At 47.1% G+C, this 15,647-nt stretch overlaps 1 protein-coding gene across 1 annotated transcript in view; it reads left to right on the top strand.

Annotated features, from left to right (window-relative positions):
- Positions 1–591: 591 nt before the first annotated feature.
- Positions 592–15,647, top strand: part of RANBP9 (RAN binding protein 9) — a gene marked incomplete at its 5' end in the record, with an annotated part of 104,659 nt that continues 89,603 nt past the window's right edge. The window contains one exon of the mRNA XM_081086253.1: positions 592–1,144. Within this exon, the coding sequence (XP_080942379.1) occupies positions 592–1,144 (553 nt within the window). The remainder of the gene's footprint in view (positions 1,145–15,647) is intronic.

Genomic DNA, 15,647 nt, shown 5'->3' with positions numbered 1-15,647 from the left:
AAAGAAGTAAAGTAGGAGGAGGAGATACGGGGGGGGGGGGGGACGGTGAGCTCGGCGGAGGGGGCGGGGACCTCCTCGGGGACCCCCGCGCCGCGTCCGCGAGCCGCCTGCGGGCCGGGGAACGGGCTCCGCCGTTCGGGCCGCGCCCCCACCCCGCCGCCCGGGCCCCGCCGCCGGCGCTTCCCCGCCCCCCGCGCCGCTCGCGCTCGGTGCCGCCCCCTCGCCCAGCGCCGCCCGCGCGCAGCGTCTCGCGCCGGCCTGGCCCGCCCGCCGGGAAACAGCCGCGAGAGCAGCGGCCGCAGCGGCTGCCTCCGCGCCCTCCCGCCCGCGCTCCGTCTCGCCTCGCCTCGCCTCGGCCCGGCCCGGCCCGCGCTCCGCCAACGTTCTTTCGGGCTCCCGGGCCCGCCGCCCACCCGGCCCCGACCCCGACCCCCAACCGTCGCGCTCTCCCTGGGCGCGCGGCCCGCCGCCTGCTTCCGGGGCGGGCGGACTGGGCGCCTGGTGCCGGCGGCCGCAGCGACAGCGCCCCCGGGAAGCGGAGGAGGAAGGAGGGAAGAGGTGGAGGCGGCCGCGGACTGAGTCGCGGCCGGGATGTCCGGGCAGCCGCCGCCGCCGCCGCCGCAGCCACAGCAGCAGCTGCCGCCGCCACCGCCGGCGGCCGTGGCCCCGGTCTCCGGAGTCGTCCTGCCCGCGCCCCCGGCCGTCAGCGCCGGCTCCTCGCCCGCCGGCTCGCCCGGTGGCGGTGCGGGTGGCGGCGGCGGCGGCTTGGGGGCCGCGGCGGCCGCCCTGCTCCTGCACCCGCCGCCGCCGCCGCCGCCGCCCCCGGCCACCGCGGCCCCGCCGCCCCCGCCGCCCCCGCCGCCCGCCTCGGCCGCCAGCGCGCCGCCGGGTCTCGCCGCGGGCCCCGGCCCGGCCGGAGGCGCCCCAGCCCCGGGCCCGGCCCTGGCGGGCAGCAGCGCCGCGGCGCCCTTCCCGCACGGGGACTCGGCCCTGAACGAGCAGGAGAAGGAGCTGCAGCGGCGGCTGAAGCGCCTCTACCCGGCCGTGGACGAGCAGGAGACGCCGCTGCCGCGGTCCTGGAGCCCCAAGGACAAGTTCAGCTACATCGGCCTGTCGCAGAACAACCTGCGGGTGCACTACAAAGGTAGGGGTCCCCGCCGCCTCGTCCGCCCCCGCCCCCTCCCTCCCTCCCTCCGGGCCCGGGCGCCCTCGGAGGGCACTCGCCGCCGCGCTGCTGCCCCGGGGCGGGATGGGGTCGTGGGGAAGGTGCGCGGGCCGGGGCCGGGAAGGTGAGTAACCTGCTCCTCGGCGTCACGGGGCGGTCAGCCTGGGCTGGGACTAGGACACCTCGGGGGAAGCCAGCATGACAGGACACGACTCGCTTTCTGATTTCCCCCGGAGATAAATCTTGGGGCCTGGATGGAGGAATCCATGGGCTCGGAGTTGGGTTACATTGTTCTCCAGGTGGCGTGGGTCAGGCGTTCTCTTCTTACCCGGGGGGAGAGAGGCCCGATGCCGAGGTGTAATTGCTAAGGGCGTGCAGGGGTAGACAGGGGGAGGAGTCATCAGTGGGGGATTTTGTCCAAAATTAGGCCAGAGATTTGGGGGGGCTGGTAGGGGGGCACAAAGGGACGAGGGGCCCAAGTTTGCAGTCAGTGTGTCTTACGGAAGGCAGCTGGGAGGGTAAGAGAGGTGAAACCTCAGGAGTCCGCGTTTTCTTCCGGGAGCAGAAATCTACCACTGCTGATTGGAAATGCCGTATATTTACGTGTTGGCATTATGTGAAGTTTGGTTGAAAACAAGGATTTTTTTTTTAAAAAAAACACGTTATTTAGTATTTTAAAGAAAATTGGCTTGGGTTTTACACCTGCAGTTAAAAAAAAAAAAACCTTAGGCTTGTGCTTGTCTCCGTCTTCCCTCATCAGTGTCTGCTATATTAAAACAAAGCTTCATGCAGATCAGTTTTATATAAAATTATAAGTTGCAATGGGAATTTTAAAAATGTAGCCCAAATTAAGAGCATGCATCAAGTTTACTTGTGTGTGTGTGTGGTGGGATGGGGTGGGGTGGCGGGGAGGAACAATCCAATGTATTTGCCTGGAAACAAATCCAGTTTTTTAGGCCCCAAACCTGAATCTGGAGCTTTTACATTCAAAGCAGCCTTATTTTGATTGGCTACAAAGGGATGGTTTTAATCAGGTTCTAGTGACATGGATAGAGAGGGTATAAACAATTGTGGTTAAATACTTAAAGTATACAGAACTGAAATTTAAGAAGAACCTTGACAAATAAGTAACTATTTAATCAGAAAGGAGAATGGGGACAAATCTACCAAATGATTTGACTGCATAGAACCACGTATAAAAATAGGCCTTGTTGAATATTTCTTCTTTTTATTCATAGACCCAGAGAAAAGCTTCCCATATGCTTCTTAACTGAAATGGCTGAAAATTTTAGAATACTGGGCTCTTGTTTTTTTTCTTAAGTTCGGATATTTTGATAATACCCTGTCAAGGCTATTGTTTAATTTTCTGTTTTAATTTGTGTGAACAGTGAGTGCTATGTTATGAGGTGTTTACTTCTGATCTGGCCAGCAGAAAGCTTTTTGTTAGACTTGACAAACTTTTTAAATGTATGGTTGATGGTTAATAATTAACTTACAAAAATCAGAAGCAGAAGATATGGAAGATTATTGAACAAAGAGTTCTAGCTTTCCTGAATTCTGCAATCATTTGTGATTTTAGGCATGTTACAAAACAGGGCATCAGTTTCTTTCTCTGCCTGAGGAGGGAGTTGAGCTGGATGGCTGGGAAGGAAATTTCCAGCTCTGAATTTCCATGCTATCTAAGATGCGTGATTACAGTTTATTTAGCACTGTAACATGGTTTGATTAGTTTTACTAACTCCTTTTACATAAAGTTGATGATTTAGGTCAGAGAAAAGTTCATGCTTGTGTGAAATTGGTTGGCGTTTGGAATATTTATGACACTGCTGTCTCAATTATTTTTCTTGTTGGCCTCTGTATTACTTTCTGTTGTGTAAGACTAAGTAAGATTCACTTTCTGGAAACTTCACTCTTTTATAATCATAAACCATTATTTCCGGAAGAACAGATTTTGTTGTTTGTCATCCTTTTGCTCTCATCCCTTTCTTTCTCCCCTTTGTCTCTCCCTTCCCCCTTGATGCAAACACAGTCTCTTTTTCCCCCCTTCTACTGCCTCTTCCTCTTGTCTTGTTATTTTAATGTGTTGGGTGTTTTTCTTCCTGTTGTTTTTCTGAGTGGATCACACCAAAAGTACTGGGCAACTCTGTCCCAGTAATAAAGGAAGGGAGAAAAGGGGAAGTGTAGTAGGTCGTGGGTAAGTAAAACTTTGAAGTCCCAAAATAAGCAGAGTTAATTTTATTTAACCTATCATTGTGCTGCATTGTTTTTACCTAAGCATTTTGAGACACATTTGACATTAATAACTACTGTTCACAAAGTTTTTTTGCATATTACAGAATTTTAAAGGAGTGATAATTATTTTCCAGAATGAGAATTATCCTTACCTTTGAAATAGAAATATCTTGGTTTCTTTTGCTCTGACCACTTTCTGTTTTTAAGAGTTTATTCTTTTAAGTTGGAATTACTGTTTTTGGTCGCAGTGTGTGGTTCCTTAAGTGATCTGAAGGGATTAATAATAAATAATGCCAGGCAAATAGACAAAGTTGTTTGGATTGCAGAGAAATAGGGTGTGTATTCTGTACGTTAAAAAAACAACAACAAACCCACAACAAAACCTTTTGCTTAGCAGTTTCACACCAACTGTTGAAATACTCAGGTACGTTTCTTTCCTTTTTACAGTTGTCAGCTTTGAATAAATACAAATATGACAAGTTTAGACTTAAGTTATAATGATAACTTTATTCCAACTTAAAGCATTTTCATGAATTTGCTTTGATTACCAGAAATGGTTTCAGTTACAGATTTCATTTTTATATTTGTGAAGTTATCACTCTTTGGATATTTTATAGAAGTAGATTTGGGCAAGGTGGTGGAATTCTCATTTTAGATCTGAGAAAGAGGTTAGATTTTGCCAGTCACAGTTAAGCCAGGATTGAAACTTGTTTTCACAGATTCTAAATGTAGCTCTTTCCACTATACCAAATTGCCTATTTCAATTTGTGTGAGATTTTTAAGTATCTCAAGTAGGTAAAATTCATTGATCATATTTAGAACTTTTTGAAGAATAGTTGACATTAAAATTACTTCTGGAGAAAAGTGTTACCTGGATCACACTAATGCCATGGAAGAGTCCAGACACCTTGATTATGCTAATTTAGGGCAGCTTAGAAGATGAGTGTAAGTTGGGAATGGTAGGAAGCAATGAAATAGTGGATTGCATTTTTAATTTAAAGCATTATTAACAGTATCTAACCAAATAGGTTTATCTTTTGGTATGCCTAATTCCCCTCCCCCTCAATATCAACTGCCATTAGACCTAAGTTTAATTGCTTATCTGCTTTCTTTCACTTCTTAAGGTTGAACAAATACCTCAATAAATATTTGCTTGCCTGCCAATACAAATGTCCTATAAGAATTATGGGGGTGATATAAAATTGCTCCTCAAAAATCAAGGAATTTAAAAACCAAACTGAGCATTTCCCAGATTTCTGGGAAATTTAGCTTTAAAAATACCAGTTGAAAATTTGAAAGAATCAAGTGAGTCTAATAATCATATTTGCAGTAAAATAGACAATAGTAATGATAATTCATTGAGCAGTTGCTGTTTAGCAGATATCCTGCTAGACATCTTCTATAATAATAAAAGGGTAATATGCTAATTAGACCAGACATCATTCCGGACATCCTTCCTGACAAAGCTGGGGAAGCCAGCCCGGGTCCCAGGTGCCTGCGGGCGGTGGGAGGAGGGAAACCTGGGTCTGGGTGCCAGGGGGAAGCTGGTGCCGGCAGCCGGGGGAAGAAAGGCCTACTCTTGCATGAATTTTCATGCATCGGGTCTTTAGTCTATATATATAAAACCCTACACAACTGGTCAACTGCTTGACAGGTTGCTGTGACGTTCACTGACCACCAGGGGGCAGACGCTCAATACAGGAGCTGCCCCCTGGTGGTCAGTGCGCTCCCAACAGTAGGAGCACCGCTCAGCTGACTGATGGGTGCCAGACGTTGGGCTCATGGCTGGCAAGTGCAGCTGCGCTGGCTCGAGCCTCGCCTACCTCCATGGCAGCGCTACCAAGTGGTGGCAGAGGCGTGTGCCATGGGGCTGGGATAAGGAAAGCGGTGTGGCGCCGGACTCTGGGTTGGGCTCCTCCCCAGCTACCTGCCACTTTGTGCACTACTACATTCCTCAGGGGATGTCGGACTGCTGGTTTCAGCCTGATCTGTGGGGATCGGGCCGAAACCGGCAGTCCAACATTCCCCAAGGGCTTCCGGATTGTGAGAGGGCGCAGGCCAGGCTGAGGGACCCCACCGTGCATGAATCTCTCCGTGCACCGGCCCTCTAGTTTGTGTATATGCCTTGATCTCTATTTACTTATTTTTTCATTTATTCAGCAACCTTTTAGTGAGTGTTTGTTTACATTGTGCAAGGTTCTGGGCACTCAGAGGTGCATGCAATACTGTCTTTTTATTCAAAGAGCACCAAGGGCATGATGTGGTAAAGGAAGTGTTACAAAGAGCACACGTTGGAGGGCAGGAGAAGTGCTACTCAGGCTGACATTGGAAGGGATGAAGTTGGTGTCAGGGATAGCTTTTAGAGGGGATGAGGCTAGTGGTCAGTCTTAAAAGATAAGTAGTCTGTAGGGGAAGAGGAGGGGTTAGGTATTACAAGCAAGAAAGCACGGAGAATTCTTGTATATGTTTGGAACTACAAGCAGTTTTGGGTGATTGGAATTTAAGTGTGCAACAAGGAGCAGCTGGAAAAAGATTGTGAGAGGCCTTATAGAATATTTTATTGAGCTTAGATCTTATTCTGTAGGAGATGAATCATTAAAGGATTTTAAATAGGAAGTGACTGGTTCATATTTTCATTTTTGTCAGATTACACAATAATTAAAAGATAGATTCAATGGGTACAATATTGGGTATATCAAACCCATTTAGAAGACTGTTCCAGCAGACCACATCAGAAATACAGTGTGGCCTTGACTTACGAGTGTCCCAACTAACGAGTTTTTCGAGATACAAGCCGTCTTTGGGCCGATTTTTTGCTTTGAGTTGCGAGCTAAAATTCGGGTTACGAGCCAGCTTCAGATACCCCACCGCTAGTTGGCGCAGCGAAGGTCACAGTGAACCCCACTACATCAGCCCAGCATCACGTGTCTCACTCGTTCACTTTAAGATTTGACATACGAGTAATTTGAGTTACGAGCTCCGTCACGGAATGAATTAAACTCGTAAGTCAAGGCCCCACTGTAAGGATCTGAACTTGATCAGTGGCAGGGGTGGAGAAGAACAAACATAGTTGTAACGTTTTAAAGTAGCACTGACAGGATATAATGGGATGATGGAGAGAGAAATCAAAGTTGATGGTTGGGTTTCTGGCTCTGTTAGGTTCTTGCAAGGAACCATGAATCAAATAATAATTTTAAGAAGTATCTATAATAATAAAAGGGCAATATGCTAATTAGACCGGATGTCATTCTGGATGTCCTTCCTGACGAAGCCAGGGCTGGAGGGAAGCCAGCTGGGTCCCAGGTGCCTGAGGGCAGCCCAGGGGAAGCCAGCCTGGGTCCCGGGTGCCTGCAGGTAGCCTGGGGGAAGCCAGCTCAGGTCTTGGGTGCATGTGGGCAGCCCGGGGAAAGCCAGCCCGGGTTCCAGGTGCCTGCCAGCGGCCGGAGTAGAGAAGCCCGGGTCCTGGATACTGGAGGGAAGCCAGGGCTGGCAGCCGGGGGTAGGAAGGCCTAGTCTTGCATGAATTTTCATGCATCAGGCCTCTAGTTACAATATATTTGAAGATAAGTAAAAATGGAAATCTTAGTCATGGGATCTGACTTCATGGAAACCAGAAAAAGCCAAAGAAGCAAGCCTTACACAAAGAACAGGTCTTCTGGGTTAAGGTGGCTCCAGTAATCACAACAGCTGGAGTTCATGGTTTGTTACTTTATTCCCCTTCTAAAGTGACTCAGCTGCAGTCACTAGTTTCTGGTTTTATTACTTCTCTTTTTTTCTCTTGACTTATTCTTTCCTTCCTATTTCAAATTCCTGAGAGACTTACCAAGTTGGTCTTGCTAATTGTCATCATTCTTCATTGGCATAGCTTTTCATTATATGCTGTGGTGTGAATTGGTGACTTTCAATGTCAGGTGCTGACATGTATTGAATCAGCTGTAGGACTGTGAGGGTAGTAATCTATACTAATAAAAGGGCAATATGCAAATTGGTCAGGATGCCCTCATGCAGTGACCAAACAGCCGGCTGCATGGGGTGAGCAGGTTGGCAAGGGGGGCAGTGAGGAGTGACCAGGCCGGCGGGGGGTGGGGGGCAGATAGGGACGATCAGGCTGGCAGGCAGAGGCGGTTAGGGGTGATCAGGCTAGCAGGGGTGGGGGCAGTTAGGGGCGATCAGGCAGGCAGGAAGGTGAGCAGTTAGGAGCCATCGGTCCTGGATTGCGAGAGGAATGTCTGACTGCCTGGTGAAAGAAATAAACTTACAAGTCCAGGAAGCGCAATCCCAGGGATTGGGCCTAAACGGCAGTCAACATCCTCCGAGGGGTCCTGGATTGGAGAGGGTGCAGGCTGGACTGAGGGGACTCCCCCATCCCATGCACGAATTTCATGCAACGGGCCTCTAGGGATATATAAAACATCCTCCTAGCACAAAGGATGGTCTGGGCTCTACTTCTTTCAGTAGAGAAGTGTGTAAGGCAGATTGGCAGGGACCATTATTGCCTGAAGCGTGGGAGAGGTCCAGGTCATGATTGATTTGGGAATTACCTCTTGGTAGTTGGAACTCTGGGAGTGTATGAAAAGAGTAAGTGAAGTGAGAAGAGCAGTGGGTCAAAGATGGCACCCTGAGCAACACTAACATGAAAAGACTGGATGGATCCCAAGAAGGAATTGTTAAGAGGGACCTGGAAAGAGGAGTGTGGTGTCACAGAAGCTGAGCAGAGGAGTATCAGAAATGAAGTGCTCTTTGGTGTCAATTGCAACAGATAGGTTTAGTGAAATAGGCACAGAAAATTTTCCACTGAATTTGGAAATTAGATTATTGTGATCTCAGGGAGAACAGTTTGAATTGAGTGGTGGGGGAAAAATCAGAATAAACAGAAGGGACCAAGCAGAGAGAAAGTGAATATAGATTACTCTTGAGAAATATAGATGAAGAAAGAGGTTAGGGAGTGCCTAGAGGAGGATTGAGGTTAAATCAGGTTTGTTTGTTTTTTAAATTAATTTTTATTTTATTATTTTAAAAAAATCTTTATTCAGATTATTACAGTTGTTCCTCTTCCCCCCCCCCCATAGCTCCCCTCCAACTGGTTCCCACCCCACCCCCTACCCTTACCCCCCCCCCCACTGTCCTTGTCCATAGGTGTACGATTTTTGTCCAGTCTCTTTTTGCACCCCCCTTCCCTCCCCAAGAATTCTCAGTCCGCTCCCTTTCTATGCCCCTGATTCTATTGTATTGACCATTCTGTTTGTCAGATTTTTTATTCACTTGATTTTTAGATTCACTTATTGATAGATACGTATTTGTTGTCACTTTGTTGTTCATAATTTTTATCTTTACCTTTTTCTTCTTCCTCTTCTTAGAGAATACCCTTCAGCATTTCATATAATACTGGTTTGGTGGTGATGAACTCCTTTAGCTTTTTCTTATCTGTGAAGCTCTTTATCTGACCTTCAATTCTGAATGATAGCTTTGGTGGGTAGAGTAATCTTGGTTGTAGGTTCTTGGTATTCATCACTTTGAATATTTCCTGCCACTCCCTTCTGGCCTGCATAGTTTCTGTTGAGAAATCAGCTGAGAGTCGTATGGGTACTCCCTTGTAGGTAACTGACTTTCTTTCTCTTGCTGCTTTTAAGATTCTCTCTTTGTCTTTTGCCCTTGGCATTTTAGTTATGATGTGTCTTGGTGTGGTCCTCTTTGGATTCCTTTTGTTTGGGGTTCTCTGCGCTTCCTGGACTTGTAAGTCTATTTCTTTCAGCAGGTAGGGGAAGTTTTCTGTCATTATTTCTTCAAATAGGTTTTCAATATCTTGCTCTCTTTCTTCTTCTGGCACCCCTATAATTTGGATGTTGGTAGGCTTGAAGTTGTCCCAGAGCCTCCTGGCACTATCTTCATATTTTTGTATTCTTTTTTCCTTTTGCTTTTCCGGTTGGGTGTTTTTTGCTACTTTGTATTTCAAATCTTTGACTTGATTCTTGGGATCCTCTGGTCTGCTGTTGGATCTCTGTATATTATTCTTTATTTCAGTCAGTGTATGCTTAATTTCTAATTGGTCCTTTTTCATATCCTTGAGGGTCTCACTAAATTTCTCAGAGGTTTCTAGAAGATTCTTGAGTAACCTTATAACTGTGGTTTTGAACTCTATATCCAGTAGTTTGCTTTCCTCCATTTCTTTCATTTGTGACCTGTTTCTTTGTCTCCACATTTTGACTGCTTCCCTGTGTTGATAGAGTGGCTTTGTGTGCTAGGTGTCCATAGGGCCCAGTGGCTCAGCCTCCCTAATTACCTGAGGTGGACACTCTTGGTGCACCCCTTTGTGGGCTGGGTGCACAGTCTTGTAGTTAAGCCTTGATTGCTGTTGGCATCACTGAGTGGAATTGACCTCCAGTTGTGTCTACAATGGGAGAACTTCTGTGCTGGAGACACCCTTATGGGGCAGGACTTGCTTCAGTGGGGCTTTGGCGCTCACTGAGTCTGCCCAGGTTTTTAGGTGGAGAAAGACCAGGCCATTCATATGCAAAAGCCTCTGCATACAGCTTGGGTGGGGCGGCATCTCAGGGAATCACTGGGGTCGAGCAAAACGCAATGGCTGCCAGTCTGCTCTGCCTCAGAGAGGTCCTGGGGTCTGTGTCCCGCGGCCCTGTGCAGGAACAGTGACCGCTGCAAGCACCTCTGCGAGAAAGCTGCCCTCACGTTCCGGCCCGATGCCAGACAGTCCAGTTTCTCTCTGTATGAGTCTGGGTCCCCAAATTCTCACCTGGAACTGTAGTTCAGAGCAGTTGGGAGCTTGTTTCTCCCTCCCGACTGAAAAAGACAAGAGCGTACCCAGCTGCCAGCCTCTTTCACGTGAGCCTCCATACCTCCACACTTCCACACCACTGCACCTCCTATCGGACTCAATGCGCTTTTCCCTTTCCTTCTAGTTGTAGAATTTCCACTCAGCCAACCTTCTTGTGGTTCTGGATGGTATTCGTTTTGTCTTTTAGTTGTAGTTTTAATGTGGTAGTGCATGGCAGCAAATTCAGGTTTTGTCTTTTAGTTGTAGTTTTAATGTGGTAGTGCATGGCAGCAAATTCAGGTGTTTACCTATGCTGCCATCTTGGTTGTCTCTAGGTCTGTGGTTTTAAATAGGTCTGTGTTTTGTTTTTTAATGACTGGCTAATAGTGGAGTTACATTGTACCTGGCAATTAGCTTCTAATGTCAGCATGTAAGATGAAAATCCACATAATCCAAAATTATCCCTAAAATCCCCTTTAGAAAGTACTGTTAGAGACTACTATATCATTTCTAAGTAAGTTTCATTTTAGTTTGTCTGTGTAGATAAAACTGAAGAGATATAAGTTAGATGAGAGTAAGATGTCAGTCCAAGGTATGGCATCACAATAAATGTATACAAAATTTAACGCATTTTAACAAATAATTACTAACTGTACTTGTTTTTATTACATTAAAAACTTTTTTTAAAAGTTCATTATGCTCACCACCAACCTCAGTGCATTATTGACAGTGATTTATACCACAGGAGCATATACAGTGTGGGGCAAAAGTAGGTTTACAGGAGTTTTCTAATACATTAATGAATAATAATCCTATATAATAAAAGGGTAATATGCAAATTGACCCTAACAGCAGAAAGACTGGGAATGACTGGTCACTATGACACACACTGACCACCAGGGGACAGATGCTAAATGCAGGAGCTGCCCCCTGGTGGTCAGTGCGCTCCTACAGGGGGAGCTGTGCTCAGCCACAAGCCAGGCTGATGGCTGCCAGTACAGCGGTGGTGGTGGGAACCTCTCCCGCCTCCTCAGCAGTGCTAAGGATGTCTGACTGCAACTTAGGCCTGCTCCCCGCTGGCAAGTGGACATCCCCGAGGGCTCCCGGGCTGCCAGAGTGATGTCTGACTGCCAGCTTAGGCCCAATTCCCTGGGGAGCGGTCCTAAGCCAGCAGGTGTTCATCCCCTGAGGGGTCCCAGACTGCGAGAGGGCACAGGCTGGGCTGAGGGAACCCCCTCCCCCGAGTGCACAAATTTTTGTGCACTGGGCCTCTAGTACAAGAATAAACTCTGTTTTGCATACTCACTACTATAAACCTACTTTTGCCCTACCCTACATTTTATGAAAAGTGTATACATTTTTTGAGATTGTCCTTATAGATTGAGAAGGAAAGTAAAGAGAGAAACGATGAAAATACAACTTGGAAGGCTGTAAGCAAGGGCCTAGAGCAGTGGTTCTCAACCTTCTGGCTCTTTAAATACAGTTCCTCATGTTGTAACCCAACCATAAAATTATTTTCGTTGCTACTTCATAACTGTAATGTTGCTACTGTTATGAATCGTAATGTAAATTCTGATATACAGGATGGTCATAGGCGACCCCTGTGAAAGGATCATTCGACTGCCAAAGGGGTCGCGACCCATAGGTTGAGTACCGCTGGCCTAGAGTGAGGAAAGTAGTTCAGGAGCACAGGATGGTTTTTCTTGAAGAGGAGTGCATGCTATTCACTTTGATAATAGTGGAAGAGGTGAAGAATGTTATGAGACTGATGCGCTGCCCACTGCGCCAAGAGGGCTGCCATGAGAATGTTATGGATATAGACCAATTTGTAATAGGAAAGTAGAGGATAGAACTCATGACCATATATCATGGTGGAGTCCCATTTAAGTCCTGTTTTATGATAAAAACTAGAGGCCTGGTGCAAAAAAATTTGTGCACTTGGCGGGGTGGGGTCCCTCAGCCCAGCCTGTGCCCTCTTGCAGTCTGGGACCCCTCAGGGGATGAACACCTGCTGGCTTAGGCCCATTCCCCAGGGAATTGGGCGTAAGCTGACAGTCAGACATCACTCTGGCAGCCTGGGAGCCCTCGGGGGATATCCACTTGCCAGCAGGGAGCAGACCTAAGCTGCAGTCGGACATCCTTAGCACTGCTGAGGAGGCGGGAGAGGCTCCCAGCACCACCTCTGTACTGGCAGCTGTCAGCCTGGCTTGTGGCTGAGCACAGCTCCCCCTGTGGGAGTGCACTGACCACCAGGGGGCAGCTCTTGCATTAAGCGTCGGCCCCCTGGTTGTCAGTGTGTGTCATAATGACCAGACATTCCCAGTCGTTCTGCTGTTAGGGTCAGTTTGCAAATTACCCTTTTATTATATAGGATAGAGGCCTGGTGCATGGGTTGAGGCCAGCTGGTTTGCCCTGAAGGGTGTCCTGGATCAGGGTGGGGGTCCCGCTGGAGTGCCTGGCCAGCCTGGGTGAGGGGCTGATGGCTGTTTGCACGCTGGTCACACCCCCTTCAGGGTGGGGGTCCCCCCTGGGGTGTCTGGCCAGCTTGGGTGAGGGACTGATGGCTGTTTGCAGGCTGGTCAAGCTCCTCCCAGTGGGAACCCTCACCCCATGGAGGTTTGGCCAGCCTGAGTGAAGGGTTGAAGGCCGTTTTCAGGCTGGCCAAGCCCCCTGGCGACGGAAGCTCCCAGCCTCTCCTTTTTTTTGTTTTTCTTTTTTTATTCTGGGACCTATTTACCTTCTATAATTGAAACTTTGTTGCCTTCCGTGGAGCTCAGAGCCAGCCGGGAAGCTTGGCTTCCTCCATCACTGGAGCAACCAAGCCTCCTGCTCGCTTCAGCTTCGTGGCTCCTGGCCCCCATCTTGGTTGGGTTAATTTGCATATAGTCGCTCTGATTGGCTGGTGGGCATGGCTTACGGCGTAGCAAGGTTACGGTCAATTTGCATGTTTGTCTTTTATTAGATTAGATAGTCAAGGTAGTGTGCTCACCGAGTTCGAGTAGTGGGCTTAAAGTGAATGGTGAAAATGTGAGCTAGACACAGAGGGGAATGGGGAACAAACTCAAGATTTCTGAGTGTATTGTTGATAGCAGTGGGAGAGCCCAGCTGACTTTGTAAGAGTGGGTCTTTGCAAGATTGTTGAACTTTATTCAGTGGAGGCCAAATGCTCAGAGCAGGAGTTAGGGAAGGGAGATTATAGTATTGATCTAAGGCTGTGGTTTTGCTGATGGGGTGTGATGAAAGGATAGGCATCTGAGGAAAATCAAGGCTATTTGGGAGGTTTTAAGTGATTACCATGTAAGCCCATCCTGGGGGAGGAAAAAGGAAGATTAAAAAAAACCAAGAAAGGGTCCAGGGAATTGGAATTCCTTTGATGTTGGAAAGTATAGAAGTGAAGTCTTTAGAAACAGGAGAAGATAGGGTGGTGTGTCCTAGGGGAAAGTATAGGCGTTTCTGCTGTAATGCCAAAAATGTGTTACTGGAGGAAACCCCATGTTTTCCACAAAATTGCACTCTAAAAGTAGCAGGGCTTATGGGAAAAAGAAGGCTGTGCAGACCACTTAAAACCTGTGGAACTTTGTAACCAGAAAATACAAAAATAATAGTCCTAATAAAATATAAGCACAGTTAAATTTCCACTGGCATTTGTGCCCAATATTACACTGGCTGCTGATCCTTCACATCCTTAAGCCTCAGGGTTTGGGCTTCCTTCTTAGAGATGTGAGCACTTGACGGCTCTAATCAAAAATAAAAATCTGATTCGGGATTTAGTATTTTTCACTTTTTTTTTTTAAACAGAGGAAATACCTACCTTTAGCAATTAGAATGGCTAAAATCCAAAGAAAACCTGGCAATGCTAATTGTTGGGGAGGATGCAGAGCAACAGGAACCCTCAGACATTGCTGGTGGGAATGCAAAGTGATACCACCACTTTGGAAGATGGTTTGGCAGTTTCTAACAAAGCTAAACATAGTTTTACCATATGATCCTTCAATTCAGCTCCTTGCTATTTACTCAACTGATTTGAAAACTTATGCCCACACAAATACCTGCACATGAATGTTCATAGCAGGTTTTCTCATAATTGCCCCAAACAAGCAACAAAGATGCTTTTCCATAGGTGAATGGATAAACTCTGGTATATCCATACAATAAAATATTATTCAGTGATAAAAAGAAATGAGCTACCCATCCATGCAAAGACACAGTGGATCTTTTTTTTTTTTTTTTTAAATATATTTTATTGATTTTTTACAAAAATGAAGGGAGAGAGATAGAGTTAGAAACATCGATGAGAGAGAAACATCGATCAGCTGCCTCCTGCACATCTCCTACTGGGGATATGCCCGCAACCCAGGTACATGCCCTTGACCGGAATCGAACCTGGGACCCTTCAGTCCGCAGGCCGACGCTCTATCCACTGAGCCAAACCGGTTTCGGCAACAGTGGATCTTAAGTGCATATTGCTGACTGAAAGAAGCCGGACTGAAAAGATTACATACTGTGATTTCAATTATATGACCTGGAAAAGACAAAACCATAGATGTAGTAAGAAGATGACTGGTTGGTAGGGGCTTTGAAGGAAGAAAGAGAGGGTGGGAATAGCAAAGTACAGTGGATTTTTTAGGTCAGTTAAAGTATTCTGTATGATACGTAATTGTGGATACCTGACACTGTATTTATTTATCAAACCCATAGAATTTTACAGCATGGAAAATGAACCTTAATGGATGGAAATTAAAAAATCATTTAGAAGAAGGGGGGAAATCCCAGGATAGAATGCAGAATGTGATCACATAATCTTTTACAAACGTATGAAACAGCCTGGAGAAGGGGAAGAGAAAGGTACTGAGCTAAATAACTTTGGAAATCAGTGGGGTCTGTAAAACTAAAGGTAGAAGAAAGTAGGGGAGCCCTAGCTGGTTTGGCTCAGTGGATAGAGCGTTGGCCTACAGACTAAAGGGTCCCAGGTTTGATTCCGGTCAAGGGCACATGCCCGGGTTGCAGGCACGATCCCCAGCAGGGGACATGCAGAAGGCAGCCGATCAATGATTCATTCTCATCATTGATGTTTCTCTCTCTCCTCCTCATCCCCTCTCTCTTCCTCTCTGAAATCAATAAAAGTATATTTTAAAAAAATAAACTAGGTGAGTACTGAACTCTTGATAAAGTCATATTCCTTGGGGATATGAGTTAAAAATTCTGTTACTGCTACATACTAGAATTGAATAAGTAAATCAATGGATGGCAGATGATAGGAGCTAGGTTTCTTATCGTTGGAGTGGGAATTTATGGATAAAAAGCAGAGGTTAGAGCAGCCGTGGGCAAACTACGGCCCACGGGCCGGATCCGGCCGTTCGGCTGTTCTATCCAGCCCGCGGAGCCGAAAGAGCGGAGGGTTCTCTTGCTCTCCCCTCCGCTCCTTCACCAGCAGCAGTGTTAACATGGCAATGTTGGGAAACACGGCCGCAGCTCCTT

The sequence above is a fragment of the Myotis nattereri genome, assembly GCF_964212035.1.
Source record: "Myotis nattereri genome assembly, chromosome: 3".
Taxonomy (NCBI): Eukaryota; Metazoa; Chordata; class Mammalia; order Chiroptera; family Vespertilionidae; genus Myotis; species Myotis nattereri.
This window is presented reverse-complemented; position numbering and strand designations above follow the sequence as displayed.